At 51.7% G+C, this 18,694-nt stretch overlaps 2 protein-coding genes across 4 annotated transcripts; one reads left to right on the top strand and one right to left on the bottom strand.

Annotated features, from left to right (window-relative positions):
• The first annotated feature begins 139 nt into the window (after window positions 1-139).
• Window positions 140-5,124, top strand: MMACHC (metabolism of cobalamin associated C). 3 transcript variants are annotated; one of them, XM_044002534.1, is made up of 4 exons: window positions 140-332; window positions 2,442-2,636; window positions 3,245-3,397; window positions 3,899-5,124. In XM_044002534.1, exons 1-4 carry the CDS (start codon window positions 252-254, stop codon window positions 4,280-4,282), a joined length of 813 nt encoding a protein of 270 aa, XP_043858469.1. In that variant the 5' UTR covers window positions 140-251; the 3' UTR covers window positions 4,283-5,124. The 3 variants fall into 3 exon arrangements, with proteins under 3 accessions (XP_043858469.1, XP_043858468.1, XP_043858470.1); XM_044002533.1 differs by having other exon boundaries at window positions 3,245-3,406; XM_044002535.1 differs by having other exon boundaries at window positions 207-332; window positions 2,522-2,636; window positions 3,245-3,406.
• Window positions 5,125-6,485: 1,361 nt separating this feature from the next.
• On the bottom strand, window positions 6,486-17,990 carry PRDX1 (peroxiredoxin 1). The gene is made up of 6 exons (XM_043962769.1): window positions 17,852-17,990; window positions 15,992-16,108; window positions 14,170-14,323; window positions 13,319-13,441; window positions 11,491-11,621; window positions 6,486-6,895 (listed from the first exon to the last, which is right to left on the bottom strand). The coding sequence occupies exons 2-6, from the start codon at window positions 16,095-16,097 to the stop codon at window positions 6,810-6,812; spliced, it is 600 nt and encodes a 199-aa protein (XP_043818704.1). The 5' UTR covers window positions 16,098-16,108; window positions 17,852-17,990; the 3' UTR covers window positions 6,486-6,809.
• Window positions 17,991-18,694: the final 704 nt, after the last annotated feature.

The raw sequence follows: 18,694 nt of genomic DNA, 5'->3' as shown, positions 1-18,694 counted from the left end.
CCTCCCAGGGCCACAACGGGCTCGGGACTGCTCCCGAACTACCACTCCCAGCAGTCTGTGCGCGCGCCCCACCCGCCGACGCCAGCCGCAAAGCCTGCCAGGAAGCCCACGCCGCCAGGCTGCGAAGCCGTTGGCCCGATACGTCTGCGCAACGAACTACATATCCCAACAGGGAGCGCGCCCGCCGCGGCGCCCCGTGGGAGCTGGAGCTGCTGACAGAAGCGGACCACTAGGATCCTAGCACAGACACGATGGAGCCGAGGGCAGCTGAGCTGGAACGCCGGATCCGGACCACGCTGGGACCCTTCGGCTTTGAGGTGCACCCCTTCCAGGTGCGCAGGCACAGCTTCGCACGTGACTCGCGCGTGGAAACGTGTTTGGCGTGCGGAAAGGGAAGGTCGTGGGGTGCACGGTGCATCCCGGAGGGCTCCCTAGCGGTGCAATGCCCCCGGGGCCGCAGACTGACCGGACTTGGGTCTAGCCAAAGCGCGTTTAACCTTTGGACAGCCCCGGGACGACTGGGTGGGGGCAGGGTAAGGGAGGGGGCGGGCCGGGGCACCGTTATTGACACTGAGGCCCCCAGGTGTGGTGCCCGTCACTGGCCCAGATGGTAACAATGAATCCCCCCAAAATCTGGTGCCTGCCGATGGCCCCGACCATGATACTGAGCCCACCCCTGCCACGCGGTTCCCAGCACGGCCTTGACCTTGACCCTTAGCCTGGAGACCAGCCAGGGTTTGCAGAAGTAGGAGGGAGAGTCCTCATCCACAATTACTCCAGCCAAGATTTGGTTCTCTAAAGAAGGGCAGCAAACCAAGCAGTGGTGGCAGAATTCAAGGAACGTTTCCAGGGAGGCTTTTTTACAGGCCAGGTGGGCTCAGCGACTCAACACAAAGGGCTGTGGGGACTGGAGGCAGGGATTAGCTAGGAGGGCACCAGGCAGAGCCCACCAGCCCCAGCGCTGACCCCAGCGGGATCTGCCCCAGGCACTAGTCTCAGGTCCAACAGGGGTTGGCCTGACACTGTGCAGGGAGCAGAACCAGAAGCTAAGCGACAGCAGATTCAGTGCAGATTGGTAAGGTGTGGGCCTGCACCCAGGGCTGGCAGAGCCTGCAGCTATGGACTGGGCATGGAGCAGGAACGGAAGCAAGCAGCAGCTATTTGCATCTGACCTTAGATTCAGCCTCCATCCTGGTCTGAAGCCTGCACCAGAATAACCAGTTCAGGAAGCTCAAACAAAGGGGGAGCCCGTTGTTTGCTTTGAACCTGCAGCACCTTCTAGGTAGCTAACAGGCTTGGAGTCACCTACTGGAGCTTCAACCGGGGACAATCCTACCTTTGTATTGCTCAGACCCAAACTGGGGTCAGAAGCTTGTAAAGGTCCAATCAGGGGGCAGCAATCAGACTTCACCTTGTACCAAGCAGCTTTGGGTACCCTGAAAGCTTGCAGGTTTCCAGCCTGATCTGAGATGTTTGAACAAGCCAGCACTGAATACCCAGAAAAGGCAAGGATGGGACCCAAGACTTTATGAAACAGGAGCCAACATGACTCAAACATTCCCTCCAGGAGTGTATAGAGACTGGCCTGAACACAAAGCCCCCAACAGAGAAATAAGGCTGGAAAACAGGAGCAAACAAAAAAAGAGCAATTGTGGCAGTGAGAAAAGCAAAATGACTCCAAAACACCTACCAAGCAAAGCATCCAAAACGTGCTTTGGACAAACGATCAAGAAGAGACCATTAGACCCTGAAAGCCACAATCAAAACCAGAGCTGGGCCAAGAAATCATAGAAGAAAGCCCCCCAGATGGCTTAGAACGGGGAAGGCCAAAATGCAAATAGCATTCAGTGGGCAATTCCTGAAAAATTCCCAAAGGGAAATACCCAGGAATCTCAGCCCAAATCCAAAGCCCCCAGTCGAGGAAAGTACTGAAGGTCAACAGAAGCCCTGGCACCTGGCACTGCCCCCAGGCCTTTGATGAACTTTGGCATGGATTCCCTTAGCTGTAGTTCTGACTGCTGGGAAGTGCCTCCCCTCCTCCGAGCTGTGACTTTGCTCACAGTGTCCCTCCCCTGACCTCCCCTCTGGGCAAGACTGGCCCTTGCATTTTTAACCTGACACCAACTCTGCTGCTTCCTGCCAGCTCCCCTACTGAGGGCAAGTGGCCAGCCCCAGGCTGGGTAATCTGAAAGTAGAGGTGTGTTTCAGCCCTGCCCTGTAAAGGGGAGTGCCCCAAGGCAGAGGAAGGGACTGGCTCAGGGTCACTCAGCCCAGGCCTGGGGGCAGCTGTGACTCCTCCCTCCAGCCAGTGCCTCTCAACCTTCTGGTCAAGGCTGGCCCCTGGGTGACTTGGAAAGGCCTCTGTCAGTAGCCAAGGCTGGCTAGACAGGAGGGGTAGACATGGCGTATCTCTTGAGCCCCCTCTACCTGTCTCTGCCCAGGTGGGATGGTACAATGCACTGCTGCCCCCAGCCTTCCAGCTGCCCTTCCCTGGGCCTACACTTGCTTTTGTGGTCCTCAGCACCCCTGCCATGTTTGACCGAGCCCTCAAGCCCTTCCTGCAGAGTGCCCACCTGCAACCTCTGAAGGACCCTGTGGACCAGTGTGTAGCCTACCATCTCACCAACCTTCAGAAGGTAAAACCAAGGCCCCTGTTCCTCCTCCACCTCCTCCTGTCAGGCTCCAAGGAAGTGTCTCTACCCCTTTCTTTTTTTTTTAGTGAGGGAATTGGGGTTAAGTGACTTGCCCAGGGTCACACAGCTAGTAAGTGTTAAGTGTCTGAGGTTGGATTTGAACTCAGGTCCTCCTGAATCCAGGGCCGGTGCTCTATCCACTGCGCCACCTAGCTGCCCCTCTACCCCTTTCTGAACCCTGAGCCAAGTGATCTCTAAGGCCCCTTCTGGCCTCCAGGGCCCCCTGTCCCTAAGGTGGGTTGGGCCAGGCCCCCTCCTCCAGCCCAGCCTCCCTGCCTCTGTCCTCTCATTACAAACCTTTACCCACCTGCCCCTCCCCTCCTCTCCTCTCCTCTCCTGGGCCTGCTTATTCTACAGCCGGATCCCTGGAAGGTTGACTCCCCTCCTTGGCCAAAGACTATCCCAGTTCCCTGCCACACTGCCAGCCTCTGCCAGAACAAATCAGACCCTGAGCAGCGACCCTCACCTCAAACTAGGGGCTCCTCCCATGCACATAGGAAGGGGACTGTTGCTTGTGCTGAGATGACCCTATCTTCTCTGTCCCTGGCCAGAGCCTTCCAGAGCAGGAGGTGAACATCATCACTGACTATGACATGCACCCGAACCGGCGCCCCAAAATCTTAGCCCAGACAGCTGCCCACGTGGCAGGGGCTGCTTACTACTACCAGCGGCGAGACGTGGAGTCTGACCCCTGGGGAGACAAGGTTGGTGAGGTGGGTGGCCCCAGGTGGAGCAGGGAGAGTGGAAGGGGAGGCCCAGGGATCCGATATGGGAGAAGGGCATCCCATTGAGATCACTGCTGCAAAATTCCCTAGCCAGCCCTGCTGGGATGGGAGGAGGAGGGAACTCTCTCCTTCACCCTAAGAATCTCATTGCACCCCTCCCTGGCCTGTCTGCCCCTTTGAATGAACGAAGAAGGGTTTGTCCTGGTCAGACCTGGGCTGGGGTATGGGTTCAGCTCCCCAGCCACACCTTAGGCAGACTGAATGAGAGGGCGAGGGGCCTAGATGCCAGGAAGAGCAGAGAACCCTTGGAAGAGGCCAGAGCTGCAGGGCATCCGGGCCTGGGTTCTAGCTGGTGGGTGACCCTCCTCCCCCCAGTCCAGGATACTTTAAAGGGGCTCCTGCATTGGAAGCAAGTTAGACCAGGAGGATTATGGGATTTAGGGTCATGGAGGCCTCTAGACTCCTGCCTTTCTCCTATAGAAAATCGCCGGTGTATGCATCCACCCCCGCTATGGGGGTTGGTTTGCCATTCGTGGGGTGCTGCTGCTTCCGGGGGTGGAGGTGCCCGATTTGCCACCCCTGTCGCCTCCCGACTGTGTGCCCACCCAGGAGGGCCGCATTGCTCTGCTGGAGAATTTCAACTTCCACTGGAGAGACTGGACTTACAGGGACGCCGTGGCCCCGGTAGAGCGCTACTCGGACGAGCAAAAGGCCTACTTCTCCACACCCCCTGCCCAGCGCCTCCAGCTGCTCCAGCCCCTCAAGTCCTTGGGGGCCCAGCCCAGAGAGACAATGGACCCCAAATGGGGAGGCGGGCGGGCCGCCCCAAGAAGGGTCTTTGCTACTGTGCCACAGGGGACCTAGTCCCATTCCTTCTCCAGCCTGAACTGCTATAGCCACTTATTGTAGTATGGAGGGCAAGGACCAAAGAAGGAACAGACAGACGTTGATTTTAATTAATAGGAAACTATTCTGGTAGCTCCTAGGACAGGATAGTGAGTTCCTGAGACTCGAAGCCTTTGGACTACTGGTCGGTCCTCCATTCCCTCATGTGTGACAGGGTGGTCGTGAGCCTGGCTTGAGGGGCCAAAGGGCTGTGCTTCTTAGACCACCCTAACTAACCTTGGCCCTCCCTCCCTCCCTCCCTCCCTCGGAATCAAGCAGCTGTTTCCAGGGAGCTTTTAGGTAGTCAGTGGGTCCTGGTGCCCTCTTGCTTGGCTATCACTGAACCTCAAGTGTCACAGCTGTGGGACGAGCGCCCACCCACCCCAGGCGCTCCTCAGGTGGGTCATGGCAGCTCGTCCAAGAGGCCCAACTGCACATGGCCACTTTCTCCCAGGGTTGGGTTTGTGTGGGCATCCCCTGGTGAGGGTAAGATTGATCTTCCAGAAGCCTTATCCATGGGGGAGTTTCCTCCCGTCATCCAGAATTTGTCATCCTATCCAGTGGCCTCTGCTGAGTCCCTGCTCTGTGTGCACTTGGGCATTGACAAGGGCAAGGACTGTTCCCTAGCCCTCCTCCCTGGACAGAGGCCCCAGCGTGGAGGCTGCAACCTTGACCTTCCAGGACTGTTCCTAAGAGCCACACTTAACAATTAAGTGTAAACCTGTTTCTGAATGTGTAAAGTGGAGCTGCTAATAGTACCTCACAAGAGTTGTTTGTGAGGGTCAAGAGATAACATACTAAGTGCTTTGCAAATCTTCACAGCCTTGTCAGTGTTGGTTATTTGGGTGAAGATGTAGAGGGAAGGCGTCATCCTAATAGGATGGAGAGGGTCCTCTTCAGGAGGGAGATGGGGGGGAGGAGTTAATGAGCAAGGGTCTAAGGGCCTTGGAAAGCCACCAAATAAGGGGCAGCTAGGTGGCTCAGTGGATAAAGCACCAGCCCTGGATTCAGGAGGACCTGAGTTCAAATCCGGCCTCAGACACTTGACACCAGCTGTGTGACCCTGGGCAAGTCACTTAACCCTCATTGCCCTAGGGGGGAAAAAGGAATTAAAGGAAAGCCACCAGATAGCCTCAGGCCTTCCTGCTGCCCTGCCTTCCCTGAGCCTGGGGTCCCAGATGCTGCAGGTGTGCCAGGGTCCCCTGAGGTCAGGCAGCTACCAGGTGGACCCTGAAGTAGGAGGCTCCAGCTCTGCAGATGCTGCAGTTACTCCAGCTGCTCTGTGATGCTCAGGAAGTCAGGCCTTCAATTCCTAGAGCCAGGTAGGGTAGCTCATAGCCCCCTCCCCCTCCTTGCCCCCACCCCAAGGCAGCCTAATCAGAACAATCCCTGGTCCTATAGCCTCAACGTGGCTTCCTCCTCTCTTGAGGAACCAAGACAAGGGCCTCCGCGGCTGGCATGGCTCACTGACCAGAGGGTCCCTGCTGTTCTGGCTTCTCTTCCTCTACAAGATATCCCCTGATCTCATCAACATCCATAATCTCCATGCAGAGGATTTCCCCAGCTCAGGGCCTCACACCTTTTCCATGATAAACCCCTTTTCTCACCCAAGTTTGTTGCCCAATTTCTCAAGACCCCAAATTCACTTAGCCAGTTTAAGCTTTGCTATGCAGCTCAAACCTCTGCCGACTTCCTGTCTGGTCTCTCCAAGTGTCTACTGGGCAGATTGCTTAGGACTCAAAAGCCTCCATAAACTGGCCTCTTCCCTCCTCACTCCCCAAATCTGCAACCCAAGGTACAGGCCTCACTGCACCTGGCACTCACTGACTGGCTCAGTCCCATTTACCTGCAGTCCCTGAACCTCCAGGAAGCCACTGACACTCCTTCCCCCCACCCCTTAAGGCCAGTGCCTTGCCCAGTGACCCTCCTGTTCCAACTGTACTTGCCTGGTTTATACATTGGGGGGTCTCCCACATTAGAAGGACTTTTCCCATTCCCTACCCCCAGGCTCTTTTCCCACCCTCCCTCCCCAGCTGGGAGCTGTGGGCCCCTTCCCTTCCTGGGATGGTCAGGGAAGAAGAGGGTGGAGGTGGGTACTCACAGGGGCTGCTCCCCAACTCTGGGTGCTTATACACCCAGCAAGGTCAAGTCCTCTGCATAAACTCAAGTCCCACACCAGAGGTTTCTTAGACAAGTTTAATAGGCTACAAAACATCAGAAGGGCTGGAGCCCAAAGGGCTGACTAGTACAAACATGGTTAACACAGCACTTGGTCGTTAAGAGGGGGGCAGCCAGCAGGCCTAAGGCAGGCTCAGCCTGCTGCCCTGAGGGAGAGGAATGAGGCCTCAGGAGGAGGTGCCCAGCTAGCCCTCTGGGCTCCCTCTATGAAGGCCTTCCAGTTGAAAGCTTGGGGAAGATCAAGCATGTGTGTTCTGGATCTGCAGACAGCAGAGACATGAAGCCCCAGGCCCCCTGGGGTGGAACAGCCTTGGCTGCAGAGAGCAACTCAGTGCTGTTTGGAGAAATATTCTTTGCTCCCCTGGACATCAGGCTTGATCGTGTCACTCCCAGGTCTCCAGCCAGCCGGGCACACTGAAAGACAAAACCCAGTGACCTTCTAGAACCCTTCCTGCTTTCAGAAGCCAGGAAGAATCCTTTCCCTGCTCACTCCAGAGGGGTTTGGATGACTGACAACCACCTGCCAGGGAGGCTGTACCTGTCTACAAAGTAGGGCCACAGATTTGTGTTTTGGTTTTTTTTTGGGGGGGGGGGGGGCTGGTGGACCTCCTAACAGTTCTAACATTAAACACAAGTCACTCTTCATAGTGCCCAGAACCCCAGGGAACCAGAGGTTGAAAGAGGCCTGCCTTAGAAAGCATGTCATTTAGCTTTGTGCTAGGCTTAGAATTTGAGGCAGGGGATAGCTAGGTGGAGCAGTGAATAAAGCACCAGCTCTGGATTCAGGAGGACCCGAGTTCAAATCTGACCTCAGATACTTGACACTAGCTGTGTGACCCTAGGCAAGTCACTTAACCCTCATTGCCCTGCAATAAATAAATAACATTTAAAGGGGAAAAAAAAAAAACTTAAGGCAGGTAGTGGGGCTCAACACTGGGGATAGAACACTGAGCCTGGAGTCAGGATGACCAGAGTTCAAATCCAGCCTCAGATACTTTCTAGCTCTGTCACTGACTTGAGCAAATCACTTCACCTCTGGCTGACAAAATGGATCCGCTGGAGGAAATGCCAACCACTCCAAGTATCTTGGCCAAGAAAACCCCCAAGAGGTCACAAAGGGTTGGACAAGACTGAACAAGATACCAGTCCATGGCAAATTCACTGTGCCACAAAAAAAATGTGCCACCACAAAAAGGAGTTTTAGCAAGTAATTCAGAACTTTCCTCAGGCTCCTGTCTGTGGTCCTGCCTGATGACTGATGGGGCCAGGGGTTTCAGAGAAGACTTGGCCAAGTCCAGATCTCAAGGGCCCTTCAGGTAGAGCCAAGGGCCTCTGTCACCACCTCCTTTTGGAAGGTTACCACATTAATTCCTTCACAAACCCATGAGCTGTGTTGCCAACCATGGCTACCCTTGGCCATCAAAGAAGACTCAAACCTGAGGGCAGGCAAGGCAAAAAGAAGAAAACCTTGGGCAGGGGAGCTGCTAGCCAGAACAGACCAGTGTTGAGGGGACTCCCACTGTACCACACCCTGGCTTCCTTCCAACTGCTTCCATGAAGCCCCAGCCCTTGTCTGTCTTTCCCCCTCTGCCTCTTGGGCAAGTAGCCCAAGGGCTCAGGGTTCAGAGGAAGTTGCTACAAAGGCTGATTTCAGGGGCACCAGAACCTCCAGGAGCAGCTACCGGCCCCCCCAACCTGGCTGTGATCACTGCCCAAGTACCCAGGCCTGCCTGACATTGGCTGGAAACCCTCAGGCAGGTCCCTGCTCCTCCTCAGTCCTCCTCTATAAGGAGATAAGACCAAGGGCAGCTAGGTGGCGCAGTGGATAAAGCACCAGCCCTGGATTCAGGAGGACCTAAATTCAAATTCGGCCTCAGACACTTAACACAAAATTTACTAGCTGTGTGACCCTGGGGGAGTCACTTAACCCTCACTGCCCCACAAAATTAAAAATAAAAGAGAGAGATAAGACCAGAAGCCCCAAAGAGCCCCCCAGGTCTTCATTCATAGTCCTTAAAAGTCCTTTCCGCTTCTTCCCAGTCTTTTCTGGGAAGTGACATACCAGAAGTCAAGTCTGAGAAATTTTACAGAAGTAAGATGAGCAGAAAGGGGGAGACAGCAACACCTGCTACCAAGGTCTGGGCAGAACTTGGGTCTGCATCTAACCTGCCCAGGCCAGAAGAAGCCAAGCTCTTTGCCTGGGGTTCCTGCTCATCTAAGCTGTTATGGGGAGGGCTGGGAGCCAGGACGCTAAAGCTAGGGAGAAAGCCTCTTCTCAAGGCACTTTTCATGGCATAGTGAGAATGTGCCTGGAGGGGTTTCAATGACATTAACTTCTGCTCAAAATTCACTCATTTGGTTATCGGTACCAAACCTGGAGCTTTACTGTAAAGCGGCAGTCATCAAAACTATCTGGTACTGGCTAAAAAATAGAGTGGTAGATCAATGGAATAGGCTAGGCTCAGGAAATGCAGTAGTAAATGACACTAGTAATGTAGTGTTTGATAAACCCAAAGACTCCAGCTTCTGGGATAGGAACTCAGTATTTGACAAAAACTGCTGGGAAAACTGGAAGATAGTATGGCAGAAATTAGGCATAGACCAACATCTTACACCTTATACTAAAACAAGGTCAAAATGGATACATGATTTAGACATAAGAGGTGATACCATAGGTAAATTAGGAGAGAAAGGAATAGTCTACCTATCAGATCTTTGGAAAGGAAAACAGTTTTTGACCAAACAAGAGATAGAGTATATTATAAAATGCAAAATGGATTTTGGTTATATTAAATTAAAAAATTTCTGTACAAACAGAAGCAATGCATCCAAAATTAGAAGGGAGGCAGAAAGCTGGGAAACAATTTTTGAGGCCAGTACTTCTGATAAAGGCCTCATCTCAAAAATATATAGGGAACTGGGGGCAGCTAGATGGCACAGTGGATAGAGCACTAGCTCTGGATTCAGGAGTACCTGAGTTCAAATCCGACCTCAGACACTTAACACTTACTAGCTGTGTGACCCTAGGCAAGTCACTTAACCCCAATTGCCTCACCAAAAAATATATATATATATATATATATATATATATATATATATATATGGAACTAAATCAAATTTATAAGAATCCAAGTCATTCCCCAATTGAGAAATGGTCAAAGGATATGAACAGGCAGTTTTCTGATGAAGAATCCAAAGCTATCTATTCCCATATGAAAAAATGCTCTAAATCTCTAATGATTAGAGAGATGCAAATTAAAACAACTCTGAGGTACCACCTGACACCTATCAGATTGGCTAAAATGACAAAAAAAGAAGATAATAAATGTTGGAGAAGCTGTGGGAAAATTGGAACACTACTGCATTGTTGGTGGAGCTGTGAACTGATCCAACCATTCTGGAGAGCAATTTGGAATTATGCCCAAAGGGCTATAAAGCTGTGCATACCCTTTGACCCAGCAATCCCACTTTTGGGTCTTTTCCCCAAAGAGATCATGGAAGGGGGAAAGGGACCCACATGTACAAAAATATTTATAGCTGCTCTTTATGTGGTGGCAAGGAATTGGAAGTTGAGGGGGTGCCCATCAATTGGGGAATGGCTGGACAAGTTGTGGTATATGAATACAAAGGAATACTATTGTGCTGTAGGAAATGATGAGCAGGAGGAGTTCAGAGAAGCCTGGAGGGTCTTGCGTGGGCTGATGAGTGAAATGAGCAGAACCAGAAGAACATTGTACACAGTATCATCAACATTGAGTGTTGACCTACTGTGATGGACTATATTCTTCTTACCAATGCAATGGTACAGAAGGGTTCCAGGGAACTCATGATAGAAGAGGATCTCCAAATCCAAGAAAGAAAAAAAAACAACTGTGGAGTATAGATGCTGAATAAACCATACTATTTCTTTTGTTTTGGGTGCTATTTTTTTTTTTCTATTTTGAGGTTTTGCATCACTGCTCTGATTTTTTCTTGTAACAGGATTAATGCAGAAATAGGATTAATGTTATTATATGTGTATATGTGTGTGTGTGTATATATATATATATATATATATATATATATATATATGTATATGTATGTAGATATATAGATATAACCTATATCAGATTACCTGCTGTCTAGGGGAGGGGGGAGGGAGAAAAATCTGAAATTGTAAAGCTTGTATAAACAAAAGTTGAGAACTATCTTTACATGTAACGGAAAAAATAAAATACCTTATATGTAAAAAAAAAAAAAATTCACTCATTTGGGCAGAAGGCACTGCTACAATCCTCACCCCCATCAGCCAAGGAAGGCTCACTCCCTAGATGTTACCTAAAAGTTAAGCTGGACTCCCAGGCTCTCATGCAGACAGTCCAGTGGCCAAGACTTGGCTCCACACAGCCCGACCTCTTGTTTCTTCTCCTAACTCCCAAGGCCTGGCAGGGAAGGCAGTGGAAGGCCTGGCCTTCCAGAACCCAGGTCTGACCACATCACTCCTCTCCATCACTGGAGGGGAAGCTTCTAACCAAGGGTCCTGAGCCGTCCTAACTCATTCAAGGATCAAACATCTCACCCCTTGAGTTTGTTTTTGTCAGTTTTATGCCATACATACTCAATTATTTTGGGGGGCGGGGCAATGAGGGTTAAGTGACTTGCCCAGGGTCACACAGCTACCAAATGTCTGAGGCCGGATCTGAACTCAGGTCCTCCTGAATCCAGGGCTGGTGCTTTATTACTGTGCCACCTAGCTGCCCCCCATACCTACTCAATTATACCTGAGTATTTACCTAAGTACAAAAGCACCCCATATATCCAAGGAGGCCAACCTCACTAGGCTAATGTGGGCATTGTTGGCCTTTTATGTTCTGAGCTAGAAAAACCTGACCCTGTTCGCCATCCCCTTTGAGGAGGCACCAAACCCCTTTCAGACAGTGGCTGAGGGGCCTGGCCTGGCCTGGCCCTTCCCCCCCCCCCCCCCATCTGCACGCCTTGGCTTTTCCCGCTCCTTTACTTCTGAGGCTTACCTTCACCATACTTGTCTGTGAACTGGAAGGCTTGGACAAGCCGCAGTGCTTCATCTACAGAGCGGCCCACAGGAAGGTCATTGATAGTGATCTGGCGAAGGATGCCTTTATCATCAATGATGAAGAGACCCCTACCGAGGAAGAAAAGACACCACGCTAGGATCAATCCTTCCCTTCTGGGTTCTAGAGCTGAAGAAGCCAAAGCCAGCCTGTATAAGAATAGGCTTTGAACACTCATGAAGTTAGAGAAAGAAACAGGCCCCCAGGACCACTGCGCTGCCAGTAAGAAGGCCATACCTCCAGAAATTAGGCATAGACCAACATCTTACACCTTATACTAAAATAAGGTCAAAATGGATACATGATTTAGACATAAGAGGTGATACCATAGGTAAATTAGGAAAGGAATAGTCTACCTATCAGATCTTTGAAAAGGAAAACAGTTTATGACCAAACAAGAGATAGAGTATATTATAAAATGCAAAATGGATGATTTTGATTATATTAAATTAAAAAATTTTTGTACAAACAGAAGCAATGCATCCAAAATTAGAAGGGAGGCAGAAAGCTGGTAAACAATTTTTGAGGCCAGTACTTCTGATAAAGGCCTCATCTCTAAAATATATAGGGAATTAAATCAAATTTATAAGAATCCAAGTCATTCCCCAATTGAGAAATGGTCAAAGGATATGAACAGGCAGTTTTCTGATGAAGAATCCAAAGCTATCTATTCCCATATGAAAAAATGCTCTAAATCTCTAATGATTAGAGAGATGCAAATTAAAACAACTCTGAGGTACCACCTGACACCTATCAGATTGGCTAAAATGACAAAAAAAGAAGATAATAAATGTTGGAGAAGCTGTGGGAAAATTGGAACACTACTGCATTGTTGGTGGAGCTGTGAACTGATCCAACCATTCTGGAGAGCAATTTGGAATTATGCCCAAAGGGCTATAAAGCTGTGCATACCCTTTGACCCAGCAATCCCACTTTTGGGTCTTTTCCCCAAAGAGATCATGGAAGGGGGAAAGGAACCCACATGTACAAAAATATTTATAGCTGCTCTTTATGTGGTGGCAAGGAATTGGAAGTTGAGGGGGTGCCCATCAATTGGGGAATGGCTGGACAAGTTGTGGTATATGAATACAATGGAATACTATTGTGCTGTAGGAAATGATGAGCAGGAGGAGTTCAGAGAAACCTGGAGGGTGGTCTTATGTGAGCTGATGATGAGTGAGATGAGCAGAACCAGAAGAACATTGTACACAGTATCATCAACACTGAGTGTTGACCTACTGTGATGGACTATATTCTTCTCACCAATGCAATGGTACAGAAGAGTTCCAGGGAACTCATGATAGAAGAGGATCTCCAAATCCAAGGGAAAAAAAAAAAAGAACTGCGGGGTATAGATGCTGAATGAACCATACTATTTCTTTTGTTTTGGGTGCTGCTGTTTTTCTATTTTGAGGTTTTTCATCATTGCTCTGATTCTTCTCTTATAACATGACTAATGCAGAAATAGGATTAATGTTATTATGTGTGTGTGTGTATATATATATATATAAAAATAAAAATATACATAACCTATATCAGATTACCTGCTGTCTAGGGTAGGGGGGAGGGAGGGAGAAAAATCTGAAATTGTAAAGCTTATACAAACAAAAGTTGAGAACTATCTTTACATGTAATGGAAAAAATAAAATACATTATATGTAAAAAGAAAAAAGAAGGCCACACCTCCCCTTTCCAGGTTCCAGCAGCTGCAGAACTCCAGGAGGATGTAGCCAACTCATGAATGTATTGGAGAGCAATGCTCACTCACCTGAATGAGATTCCCTCATCTGCCTTCAAGACCCCATAATCTTGACAAATGGTGTGTTTGGGGTCAGACATCAATGGGATGTTCACGGCTCCCAGTCCACCATTCTTCTTGACAGTGTTGACCCTGGAGAAAAAAAACAAGACATACAATGCAACTGAACTAGTGTGGCCAGTTTTCATTCAGATATTTGACCTGAAGACAGAACAACTTCACCCAAGTGCCCTGAGGCACTTAGAAATCTAATGGGGCATGAGCTGACTGAGGCTTGTACCAGTCCCTGCATGGTCCCCTTCCCCCCACCAGCACAGACAAGTTTCCTGGAGCACCAGCCCCTGCCTCCGGGATTCCTCAGCAAGGTCCTGCCCCTCACCTCCTTTCATGCTCACCCTTCCCCCAACAATGCTCTCTCCTCCCTCCTCATCTCTTGGCTTCCCTTCAGGTCTCAGCCTATATCCTGCCTTCTCCAGGAGTCCTCCAGTCCCCCTTCCCAATGAAATTACTTCTCATTCATCTGCACTGTCTCCCCCATTAGACTGGGAGCCTTCTAAGAAGTTTCTGCCTTTCCCTTTCTCATCAGCACTTGGCAAGGCGCCTGCCTGCCTCATAGAAGGTGCTAAAAAAGACATGGCTTTCTCACAGACAGGCTGATTTGAGCACCTTCTATTCTTCCAAGAGGATGGGCAGGCACACCTGTGAAGTGTTTGCTGACTGCTTCTGAGGAGCTCCAACTCAGTCTGGATACTCAATGAGGAAATACCAGCTAGTGCTCAGGAAAGCCTGGGCCTCCCCACACTGCTCCCAGGACCCAGCAGCACCAACCAGAGCCAGGCTGGCCACCTGCAGATAGTTACCAGGCAAGGTGACAGAAGTGCGAGTCCACTGATGCACCAATCACTTGGCAGTTGAGTTTCTTAAATTCTTCAGCTCGATCACTGAATGCAATAATCTCCGTGGGGCACACAAAGGTGAAGTCCAAGGGGTAAAAGAACAAGACAACATATTTTCCTGGACGGGCAAGGGGGACACTGGTGAGCTCAGGTCACATGGTTTGGAGCCACCCTAAAGTGGCAGTCACACATCCCCCTCCCAGATGGAAAGGCCCAAGCGCCTCCTTCCCAAGGAATCCTCCTTGGGAGAAAATGGAGGTGTTTCCCCACAGGTAGAGACAAATTACAAGTCATAAGCTGGCCAAGGATCGAGCATCAGGCTATTTGTCCCAATCCCAGTGGGTGCTGCCTTGTGAAAGTGATCCCCTCTGACCTTCCCACACACACACACACACACACACACACACACACACCTGCATGGGCTCATTCCCTGGCAAGACTACCTAGCCCTCAGATGTTCCACCCATAGTGCCAGTATCAGGAGCTCCGGCCACCCCTGGGCATGACAGCATGACCTCATGATACTCAGTTATCAAGGTAGTTACAAGCAGGATCTTCCATGGTAGAAGGAACTAAGTGAGGCTCAGGCAACCAGTCAGGGTGCTGGGGGAAGTAGGATTACTAAAAAACGAAACCTAGACATTGGGGCGGCCTCTCAGTAACACCCCAGGGTCTCTATACTCCCTCTGCCACAAGGTCTCCCTCCCCTTCCAGTCCAATGGACTTGATTCCAATTCTCAGATTGCAATGGGGATAAGGAGGCAGAACCAACCACAAGTAGAGTGTGCTGCTGTAGAAAAGGGAAGGCTGGGCCAGGCTTCAGACTACACCAGTAACTGACTGGACAACACTAGTGAGACACACCAGGCCAAGAACTTTACCGGGTGTGGAGGGGAGCCCATGTAAATATTCCCTACAGAGCTATTCCTGGAAAACTGAACAGAAAAATCTTACCCAGGGAGTCAGGCAGACTCCTCCCCAAGAGATAAGCAGCACAGGGCTTTCCCACACTCCATTGCCTTCAAACTAGCCTGTGGGCCCAGGGACCAAGGTCAGTTCTAGCCCATAGGAGTCATGTTGGGAGAACAAGGCCAAGGCTCAGGGTTATTCTGTAAGCCAAAACCGAGGCGAAGCGAGCATCTGGTCTCCCCTCTGAAAGCCAACCTCAACAGCAACATTGTTTATATCCCAACAAATCTTCCAGGGCCATTCTGTTCCTCAAATCCCGGAGGAGGGTGGACCCCCGGCCCTCCCATGGAAGGGCTTCCCTGTAGGATTAGGGGGTGTGTGGACAGATGTATGCAAAGGCAGGAGAGCTACCCCTTACTTTGCCAACCAGCCTCATCCAGAAGGCCCAGAGCCAACCATGCTGGGCCTCTGCTGAAGGCAGTTGCAGCAGGATCTGAACATTATTGTCATGCAGGCCCGAGTCATCATAGAAGGAAGAAGGCCCTGTTCCTTTTCAATTCAGGGACCTGTCTGCACCCTGACAACAGGCCTTGGGGGGCAGGAGCAGCAAAGAGAGCCTCCAGTGGAGGCCCAAAAAGAGAGGGTACCTTCCTAAGCCAACTAAGGCCCTCCAATATCAGCACTGGAGGCACTGACAGAGGGAAGGGCCATGGGATGGATTTATTATCCTCTCCTCCGTAAGCACAGATCATGGGGGGGGCATCAACAGGCCCCAGAGGGGAACTCAAAGCGGCACAGAAGTAGCACAAAGGGGCCTTTGTTATTGAGATGCGGCTAATCAGGAAGTGTAAATCAGGTTGAGACAATGCCAACTCACCTTTGTAGTCGGACAGGCTGATGTCTTTGAACTGCTGATCTGGCATAACAGCTGTAGCATGGAAATTGGGGGCTGGGAACCCAATCTTGGCATTTCCCGAAGCCATGTCGACTGCAACTGGGGAGAGAAGCTGAATGAGAATGGAAGACCAGCAGCCAGAGTCTAGGGCGGGCTGCCGCACCCCATTCCTAAGCAGGCCTCAGGCGGTTCACCCGTAGGGAGCAGGGAAAGGCTCACCTGGCACCAAGTGGTCACGCTAGTTGAGGCCAGAGCCTGAACATCTTACTGCTGCCCCTCCCTCCTGGTCTAGCAAGGTTGCCTGGTCATTTAAAATGACTGATTTCCTTAAGGCAAAGTCCTGGCTGCCACCCAAAACTAGAATGCAATCGGTGCAGCCCTTACAACCCACTGGCACCCTCGCCAGCCAGATTAGGCAGCAGCCGGGTTTTGTCTGATCTAGATTGGATACATCTGGGACAGGGTCCTCTACCAAACCAGGCCGCCCGCCCCCAGCAAAAAGAGGAGAAAGATGGTTGATTTTGCTCCAGTGCCCAGATTGGACGCTCTGGTCAGTGCAAAGCAGAGATAAGTGGAATGGATGTCCAGTCAGGGAAACTGCACCCATGAAGGAGCAGCCTTTTCCAAGGCTCAAGGGGGTGGGGAAGCCTCCAGCTGTCCTCTCCTCCCTCACCTGACTTCTGAATGCCCCCTTCTACTACCCGGCCCCTGCAGGGCTGCCCTCTCAAGCCACCAGCTTCACTCTCCACGGGAGCTTTACAACTATTCTTATCTGTTCCTCACAACCACCAGGAGAGATCGGTGATGTTTGCTATTATCCCCATTTTAAAGTTGAGGAAAATGAGACAGAAAGAGGCTAAGTGACTTATTCAAGGTCACAGCTAGGGTCTGAGGCCAGATATGAACTTGGGTCTTCCGGACTCCAGGCTCAGCGCTCTAAACACCTAACCACCAGCTAGAGAAACAAGGGGGCATTCCCTTCTTAAAGGTTCATCTCTTCCCCTTTCGAAAATGTTTTCTATAAAAGCCCCGAGGATCCATGCTTCAATACCCTCCCCCATCACCATCTCCCTGGACAGATTCAACTTAACAGGCTTCCTAAGCTAGAAGACCCTGGCTTAGGGTACATCCCCCCCCACCCCCGGCTCAAGGGTGCATGCACCCCTGCTGTCGGGAGTGGGGGACAACCCCCACGTGGCCTTTCCTCGTATGATCTAGGGTTTAGGTGTACGCACTGCTTCTTGGTGGCAACCCTGCTCACTCTTACAAAGATGTAAACTGAGGCTGGAGAGGGGGCGGGAGGCTATCTAAGGCAAGCAAGCCCGAGGGAGCCTGGGTGTTCCGACTAGTCTCCCCGGTGCCTGGGGGGTCAACACCAGACGAGGGGAGCCCGATGCAGGTGCGGCTCCGCTGCCGAGGGCACCCCCCCTTCCAGTAAGCCGTGACGTGAAGGAGGCTCCTTCCCTGCCTGAGCCTCAGTTTCCTCAGTTAGAGTTTGTCAGGGGGCAAGGGGCGCTGCCGGGGTCTCCGGCTCCCCGTCTGTCTACCCATGCCTATAGGCGCCTTCCCTCCGGCCAAGCCGCAGCGAACTCGACTATCTCAAAGTCCATCCCTCCCTCCCGAAGGTTCCCGAACACGCCCCCACCCAGGGTGAACCATGTGACCCGGTCAGCCAATCGGTGGACTTTGGTCGGGGCGGGGGGGGGGGGGGGTCGCCCGCCTTCCCAAGGACGTCCCGGGTCTCCCAGCCCGTTCCCAGAAGCCCGGAGAGGGGGAGCACGGCGCAGGGGGGAACGGGGGCCCTTGGGGTCAGGGTCGGCTCCGCCACATTCCCGGCCTCACCAGCTGCGCTCCGCAGACACGCAAAGAAGGGACACCAACACGTGAAGAAGAGCTGGAGAAGGCGAGGGTGGCGCGCCCAGCACCGCTTTTATAGATCCCTGATCTCGCGAGAGACTAGGGGTGGCTGGGGGCGAGTCCGTCCTCCCGAGACCACGCCTGCTTTTCTTTTCCCTCCCTCACTCCCTCCCTTCCTTCCTCCCTCCCTCTCTCCCTCCCCCTCCATATCCGCGCGCTCAGCATGACTCGGCACTTTTCCGGGCTGGGGTAGAGGGCCCCTCCCCCCACAGACCTCCAGCCCTGGCCCCAAAGCCCGCTAGCTGGAGCCTCTCCAAACAGCCCCCCATTCCCGTGACGTCACGGGGGAGAGGACCCGGAAAGTTACTTCCCCACTGCAGATTGCCACTCTCACTCAGAGCGTCCCAGAACACGCCTGTGCCCCAGGCGGGGTGCGGTGACACCTTGGGAGCTCCCTGGGCCTGTGAAACCCTAGACCTGCCGGGCTTTTAAAAAGAATAATTAATAATTAGTAACTGTTTAATCACATTGCAGCCATTATATTATCTCAGCTGAGGGCCCACAACCGCAGGTACCACCCTGGCTGGGGCTTACCCAATAAAGTTCCAAGCGGCTGTCAATAGCCAGTCCCTAAGCATTTATGAAGCACCTGCTGCCTCCCAGGCCCCGTGCTAAGCCCTAGGAATACAAAGACAGGCAGAGGCTAGAGGTGGCCGGCTCGGGCTGCCCAACAGTTTTCTCAGTGACTTGAATCATGGCACCGATGGATGGTGGCTCATCAAATAGGCAGCTAATCTACAGCTGGGAGGTATGACACAGAGTCAGGGC

Source organism: Dromiciops gliroides, chromosome 4 (genome assembly GCF_019393635.1).
Source record: "Dromiciops gliroides isolate mDroGli1 chromosome 4, mDroGli1.pri, whole genome shotgun sequence".
NCBI lineage: Eukaryota > Metazoa > Chordata > Mammalia > Microbiotheria > Microbiotheriidae > Dromiciops > Dromiciops gliroides.
The sequence above is the reverse complement of the archived record's forward strand: the minus strand, read 5'-3'. Positions and strand labels throughout refer to the sequence as shown.